At 53.4% G+C, this 7,549-nt stretch overlaps 1 protein-coding gene across 1 annotated transcript in view; it reads left to right on the plus strand.

Moving 5' to 3' along the window:
• Positions 1-5: 5 nt before the first annotated feature.
• LOC113211858 (chitin synthase chs-2) overlaps positions 6-7,549 on the plus strand; it is a 15,135-nt gene continuing 7,591 nt past the window's right edge. Inside the window, exons 1-8 of the mRNA XM_052266719.1 lie at positions 6-103; positions 372-1,441; positions 1,562-1,867; positions 2,816-3,066; positions 3,152-3,294; positions 3,377-3,537; positions 4,054-4,230; positions 7,410-7,547. Coding sequence (XP_052122679.1) covers positions 25-103; positions 372-1,441; positions 1,562-1,867; positions 2,816-3,066; positions 3,152-3,294; positions 3,377-3,537; positions 4,054-4,230; positions 7,410-7,547 — 2,325 coding nt within the window. The 5' untranslated portion in view covers positions 6-24. The remainder of the gene's footprint in view (positions 104-371; positions 1,442-1,561; positions 1,868-2,815; positions 3,067-3,151; positions 3,295-3,376; positions 3,538-4,053; positions 4,231-7,409; positions 7,548-7,549) is intronic.

The following is a 7,549-nucleotide window of genomic DNA, read 5'->3' on the forward strand; positions in this document are numbered from 1 at the left end:
GAGATGCTCAAGTCCATCCTGCGCATGGACGAGGACCAGTGCGCGCGGCGCGTCGCCCAGAAGTACCTGCGCGTCGTGGACCCCGACTACTACGAGTTCGAGAGTGAGTGCCTCCGTCTGCGCCTGTGAGCCCTGGACGACCCTCCTGGACTTTTGGGGGTCCAATTATCATGGGGTGTCAAATGGGTCAGGACAGTCAGTGAAGTCCATTGAAGCCCTATGATATTTTTACCCACAAGGGGTACAAATGTCTTGGGGTCCCCGTGGACGTGACTGACCGTCCTGATTCATTTGGGATGCCATAATATTTGGATCCCCCTAAAGCCCACGACGTCGTCGTTTCTTGAACTAATCCATTTTCCCTCCCGCAGCGCACATCTTCTTCGACGACGCGTTCGAGATCAGCGACGTCAACGACGACTGGAGCGTGTGCAACCGGTTCGTCAAGCTGCTGGTGACCATCATGGACGAGGCGGCCTCGCACGTCCACGAGACCAACATCCGCATGCGCCCGCCCAAGAAGTACCCGACCCCGTACGGCGGCCGCCTCGAGTGGATCCTGCCGGGCAAGACCAAGATGATCGCGCACCTCAAGGACAAGTCCAAGATCCGTCACCGTAAGCGCTGGAGCCAGGTCATGTACATGTACTACCTGCTGGGCCACCGCCTCATGGAGCTGCCCATCTCGGTGGACCGCAAGGAGGTCATGGCGGAGAACACGTTCCTGCTCACGCTCGACGGCGACATCGACTTCCAGCCGCACGCCGTCCAGCTGCTCATCGATCTCATGAAGAAGAACCGCAACCTGGGCGCGGCGTGCGGTCGCATCCACCCCGTCGGCTCCGGCCCCATGGTGTGGTACCAGATGTTCGAGTACGCCATCGGGCATTGGCTGCAGAAGGCCACCGAGCACATGATCGGCTGCGTCCTCTGTAGTCCCGGCTGCTTCTCGCTCTTCCGAGGCAAGTCGCTCATGGACGACAACGTGATGCGCAAGTACACCACCCGCTCGGACGAGGCCCGCCACTACGTGCAGTACGATCAGGGCGAGGACCGATGGCTGTGCACCCTGCTGCTGCAGCGAGGCTACCGGGTCGAGTACTCGGCCGCCTCGGACGCCTACACCCACTGCCCCGAGGGCTTCAACGAGTTCTACAACCAGCGTCGTCGCTGGGTGCCCTCCACCATCGCCAACATCATGGACTTGCTCGTGGACGCCAAGAAGACCATCAAGATCAACGACAACATCTCCATGCCCTACATCGCCTACCAGATGATGTTGATGGGTGGCACCATCCTCGGCCCCGGAACCATCTTCCTCATGTTGGTGGGAGCCTTCGTGGCCGCCTTCAAGATCGACAACTGGACCAGCTTCTACTACAACATCATCCCCATCATGTTCTTCATGCTTGTCTGCTTCACGTGCAAGGCCAACATACAGGTATGTGGATTGTTCTGTTCTTTGTTGCGCGTGGTGTCGTCGTACTGTCGTGTCCGTCCTCGCGATTGTCCGTCCTGTGTCTGTCCCCGTGTCGTCTCTAACCGTCGCTTCGCCCCCCAGCTCCTATTTGCTCAGATGCTCTCCACGGGCTATGCCATGGTCATGATGGCTGTGATCGTGGGTACTGCCCTCCAGCTGGGCGAGGACGGCATCGGCTCGCCGTCGGCCATCTTCCTCATAGCTTTGTCGAGTTCGTTCTTCATAGCAGCCTGTCTCCATCCACAAGAGTTCTGGTGCGTGGTGCCGGGCATCATCTACCTCATGGCAATCCCCTCCATGTACCTGCTGCTCATCCTGTACTCCATCATCAACCTCAACGTCGTCTCGTGGGGTACGCGAGAAGTGGTGGCCAAGAAGACCAAGAAGGTAAGGCCGGAGCTTGGCTTTTGCACGGCGATGGTGGTGGTGACGGTGGTGACGTGTTCGTAGAGGGTGGCGGGGGACACCAGCTGCATCTCGGACGACAGGTAAGACTAACACTCGGTGGAGGTGTCTGGCGAGGTGCTCACTAACCATCCTTGCACGCAGCTCGCTATCGCCCAGCTACTCACCCTCTTCTACGCCATGGTCATGCTCGCCGTCCTGGTGGGCGTCCTCTTGGAGATGGCGGAGGACGGCGCCTACTCGCCGTCCTCGCTCTTCTTCTACGCGATAGCGGCCTCGTTCGTCCTCACGGCCCTCCTGCACCCCATGGAGCTGCTCACGGTCTTCTGCGGCCTCCTGTACTACTCGCTCGTCCCCAGCATGTACCTGCTCATGGTTGTGTACGCGATCTTCAACCTCAACAACGTGACGTGGGGCACGAGGGAGGTCGCAACAAAGAAAACCCGCAAGGTTTGGACCGCATGTCTGGCAGGGAGGTGAAGGCGAGGGGTGCTTCTTTCGTAAAGAAAATCAGTGTACACCCTCGAAAAGAATCAGGAAAAACTATGGAAAAATCAATTAAAAATTCAGGAACAAAAAAACAGGAATACTCACAGAAAATTAGGAAGAAAAATCAAGAGAAAAACAGAATAATTGGTGTTCACGTGTATTTCTAGTGAAGTACCCCTCGGCGAGGGGGTGATCAGTCATGCGAAATGTGTACAATGATTTTACGAAAAGTGACTTTTTTTTGACTTTTTAGTGACTTTTTTGTGACTTTTTAGTGACTTTTTTGGGGGGTTGTACAATGAGTTTTCGTAGTGATCCCCCCCTCGCCTCGCCCCTCGGTGTAGTAAGGTGTACGGGTGTAGGGGTACGATCACACCCCCTGGTGTCGGCCACGTCGTCGCCCCTCTTGCAGACCTCTACATCGCCGTCCTCTTTGTCCAGGAACTCGAGGAGGAGCGCAAGGAGGCGGAGGAGGCCAAGCGCAAGGCGCGCCAGAAGTCGCTGCTCGGCTTCCTCCAGAACGTGAACAGCGGCGGCGCGGACGGGGACGAGGGCGGCATCGAGATCTCGCTGGCCGGCCTCTTCAAGTGCATCTTCTGCACGCACCCCAAGTCGGTGGACGACAAGGCGCAGCTCGTCCGGATCGCCGAGTCGCTCGACTCGCTCGGCAAGCGGCTGCAGACCATCGAAGTGTGAGTAGCGGGACAGCTGGTGTGGCAGGCGTCCGGTCCGCTCCCCGGCAGGCAGGCAACCCATGGTGCTCGTTTGTGTTCGCAGGGCCGTTGACCCGCAGGGGCAGCACGGCGGCCGCAGGCGCACGGCCTCGGCGGGCAGCAGGGACCACCACCTCGGCTCGCTGGCCGAGGACCCCTCGGCGGAGGACCAGCTCAACGACTCGGACAGCGACACGGCCACCACAGGTCGGTAGAGCCAAACGTCACACCTCGCAACCATAGTCTACATCACGTTACTCACAGTCTGCCCGATGTTTGACGTTTGCAGAGGGCAAGCAGAGGCGGGATGACCTAGTCGACCCGTTCTGGATCGAGGACCGCGATCTAAAGAGGGGCGAGGTGGACTTCATCTCCACCACGGAGATGCAGTTCTGGAAAGACTTGCTGGCCAAGTACTTGTACCCCATCGACGACGACAAGAACGAGCGGGTCAGTTGTCGGCCGCGTGCCTCTTCCTTGAATCATTTCTTTACAATTTTATTTTTCAGTTTGAACTTATTTTGAAATTACTTTGAAATTACCTTAAATTCTGCGTGCTTGTTGTTTTAACTGCTCGGTTCTCCCACAAAGGAAATCACAGTTGGACATAGTGCCTCGAGGGGGAAGTGCCAGAGGATTTATAATCTTTGAAAAGGGGGGGGGGGGCTGTTCAGTATTTGGCCACTCGCGATTTTTTTTTAAACAAAACCTTCTAATCTGAAATCAATTAGTAGTATAGAGACAACTCTAACCAACCTCAGTTTCGTCGGGAAAGTCACATTTATTTTCTAGATAGTATTTGGAAAATCTTTATTGGAAACTCTATGTAAAAAAAAAATATTGTTGTCTTCACGAAATAATTAATTTATAGTTCACCGTGGCATTTAATTTCCCCGAGAATGATAACACTTTTTCTTCGCCGTGTTTCGCGACGTGAAAGGAGAACCTGCCAAAATGTGATTACAGGCCAGGATCGCCCACGACCTTAAAGAACTGCGAGACAAGTCCGTGTTTGCTTTCTTTATGGTGAATGCTATCTTTGTCCTCATCGTGTTCCTGCTCCAACTGAATAAGGACCTCCTCCACGTAAAGTGGCCCTTGGGGGTCAAGACTAACATTACGTATGACGAGACCACCCAAGAGGTAAGCGCTCCCTCCGATGCCCTGTTAGTGCTAGCACCCCCACCCCACACCACACGAACACCCCCGCCACGCCACGCCACGCCCGGACCGAGCAGCTAGCGTAGGAAGCGCGCAGCCCTTGTGTCACCCAGCCTAATGTGTGTGTCTGTGTGCGTGTCGGGCGTGCGTTGTGTGTCTCTGTTACAGGCCAGGATCGCCGCCGACCTGATCGAGCTCCGGAACAAGTCCGTTTTCGCTTTCTTCATGTTCAATGCTCTGTTTGTCCTTATCGTGTTCTTACTCCAACTCAACAAGGACCAGCTCCACGTTGACTGGCCGTTAGGCGTCAAGACGAATATCACCTATATCGAGGAAACGTCAGAGGTAAAAGCCTGGCCGCTCGCCGGACCCACCCGCTACGGGTCCTCGAGGGCGGGGGCGCCGACAGGGACCGTCCAATACCCACGTCATTGCCCCTTTTTCACATAGTTATTTTACCTTTTTGTTTTGTTGTTGTAAAAAAAAACTTTGGTACCCTATTTAAAAGGGGGATTCAAAAACAAAAGCTAAATTGGTGGTTTCACCTACCACTGCGTAAGCCGTTAAATATCCCAGTAGAGTGACGTGAGTCTTGGACGCCTCCTTTTCAACTCGGATACGGACTACGGGACAGTGCGAGGGTAGTTTTCCCCTTTTTGTCACACAGCGTTCGCGTGAGTGCGGGAGGGATGAATGACCGTCTCTCTCGCACCCGCTCGGACGCGCGACGAGCAGCCGTTCGCCTCTCTCGCACGCCGTAGTCCGCGGTTCCGTTGCCGTGTCGGCCCCAGCACCACCGAGGCCTGCTAGTGCCCGCCGCCGTTGCTCAGCCCCGCTCCGCGAGCGACGGTCGGTTCGTTGGTCGGCTTGTCTGGCTCGGACTTCTCTGCCTGCCACTCACTACTTCCCCTATCTGCATCTCTTTCTATATACCTTCTGTATACCAGTCGACTTCTTCTTGTGTATCTATCGATCCGTTTTCTCAATCTGTTATAAATACGAATTTCTGTCTCTGTGTTTCACTTCCTAACCTGGCTGCACTTTTGCCACCCTATCTCTCTCCTTATCTCTCCAACTCGTGACTGACCTATACGTTTGTTTTATCCTTTTTCTTCTTCTTTGCGTCTGTCTGCTTGCGGAGGCCGCGTCGTGGTGGAAGTCTCTAAGAGAAATATTTGTGAGCAGTTGAAGCGCATTGCATCTCCTGCTCTGAGGCTTCGCAACCTCCTTTTCTCTTCCCTATCTTGTGTCTGCACATCTCCTCTCTTGCATTGAGTCTCCCTCTGCAACGGTGGCAGGTGACAGAAATGTCCTCTGTACATAAAAGTCCTTTCTGTATGATGACTGACGATGGAAATCCGTACTGATCAGTAACAACGCAGATGGGTCGACCGCTTCACACGCGGGAAGCTAAGAGAGGAAGGCTAGAAGCATTAGTTTGCTATTCCAACCCTTGAATAGGCGGAATTGTTTGCAAACCCGACCCGACTAAATCATTACCATTCAAATTGCATATCACATCCTCATTGACACAGACCTCGTCTTTTCAGCCCACTTAATACCCAGCTCTATGTTGCTGGGTAGAAATATTGTCATCGCAGCTAATCCCCCTTGCAGGATAGTGTTATTTTCAGGTGCCCCAGCCGTAGTTAAATATTCCCTTATAACAATGTAAATTGTATTTTATCACATTATCCAGGTTGATTGACAGGTGTATTACACATATCATGGCAAATAATCCTAACTTTGAAGCACGTCAGAATTTGTTCTTAAAAACCATATACCCCTAATGCCGTTTTATTTTAAAGTGCTGTGCAAATGTTAGAATTGTTTGCAATGATTAATTTTCCGCACAAATAGAGCGCACACGTCGTGCACTGTTGAAACAAATTGTGCTCACAGCCGAAACGACAGAAGGACGCCTCAATTTTACCCCAACATTTAATTTTTATTTTAACAGGTTACCCCCCTTTCTTTGACTCTCCGCATGCATTCGCATGTGCTAATGCAGCCCTCCCAGAATGTAATAATCCGTTCTTTGTGTGTGTGTGGTGACTGTTGTGCGGGGCCGATTAAACCATTCGCTTACCCCGTGTCGCTTACGTCCGTTCTACAAGTGTGTGACATATTCAATCACTGAAAGCCGTGTATAAAAAGTCGCAGACCACAAAGTATGTGACAACATCTTTGACAACTTTTTATATTCGCCCACTCTTCTCTGTGCGTTCATTGTTGCATGCTCTGGCGTGTTTGTATTACTTTCATCACACACCTTTTGGTGATCGGATGTCACGCAGTTTGAATATGTAGAGCGAGAACGTTTCCTCCATGTGTTTGGGATCCTTCCTGGAAGGCTGGCTTAGAAAGATCATCCCAAAGAGAAATAAGCCAGAGCCTGTACCGCTCTGCTCTTTGTGTGCTAAAACCCCAACAACTGATAAATAATCGAAAGGAAAGCATCCAGTTTTGCTTTGCTTTTCCCGGCTCCTTCCGCTCACCCTTCGCTACTCTTGTGTTGCATGCGTGCGCTCGCATGGCGGGTGCTGCCACCCTCCGCGTCTCGGGGCTGGCAGCGCTGGTCCGCGGTTCAGTCCTACGTGATCACTGCTGCCATCGATGAAGATTTATGGACTTTTTGTGTGGGTCCATTTCGCCAACTCATTTCAAAGTAGATTTCCAAAGTCGTGGAGTTGACTCCTTTTAAAAACAAATATGCTGTATGTGTTTTGCTGTCACTAGTGGAACTTTACTCTCCTCCTTTGGCAGCAGTGATCAGTACAGACTACCCTTGTACATGTACAGTCTGAGACCAGAGGATCGAGAGCGCACTGCAAACAACCTACAGTCTTTTTCTTTAAAAGAAAAAAAAACAGAAAAACTCACCAAATGTATATTTCGTTATTAATAAAAAGACGCTTGAAGCGTCGAGTAGGGGTCGCCGCCTGTGAGGTAGGCAAGCGCAGAGCAGCCGTGCGCCCGCTCGCTGCTCGCTGCCTACGCTGCAGGCGGCCGCTTGCAGTGCGCGCTCGCTAGAGCGGGCCGGGGCGAGTCTCGGGCCCCACCCCCTCCGCGGGCTGGCTCGCGGCTCGCCCCGCGCGCCCCCAGGGTGCCCCGGCCCTCCCGAACCGACCTTCCCCAACACGCGTCCGACTCTGCCGCAGGTGCTCATCTCCAAGGAGTACCTCCAGCTGGAGCCCATCGGTCTGGTGTTCGTGTTCTTCTTCGCGCTCATCCTGGTGATCCAGTTCACCGCCATGTTGTTCCATCGCTTCGGCACGCTCTCGCACATCCTGGCCTCGGC

This window comes from Frankliniella occidentalis, unplaced genomic scaffold (assembly GCF_000697945.3).
Source record: "Frankliniella occidentalis isolate FOCC.00 unplaced genomic scaffold, Focc_3.1 Scaffold3, whole genome shotgun sequence".
In the NCBI taxonomy this organism is placed as follows: domain Eukaryota; kingdom Metazoa; phylum Arthropoda; class Insecta; order Thysanoptera; family Thripidae; genus Frankliniella; species Frankliniella occidentalis.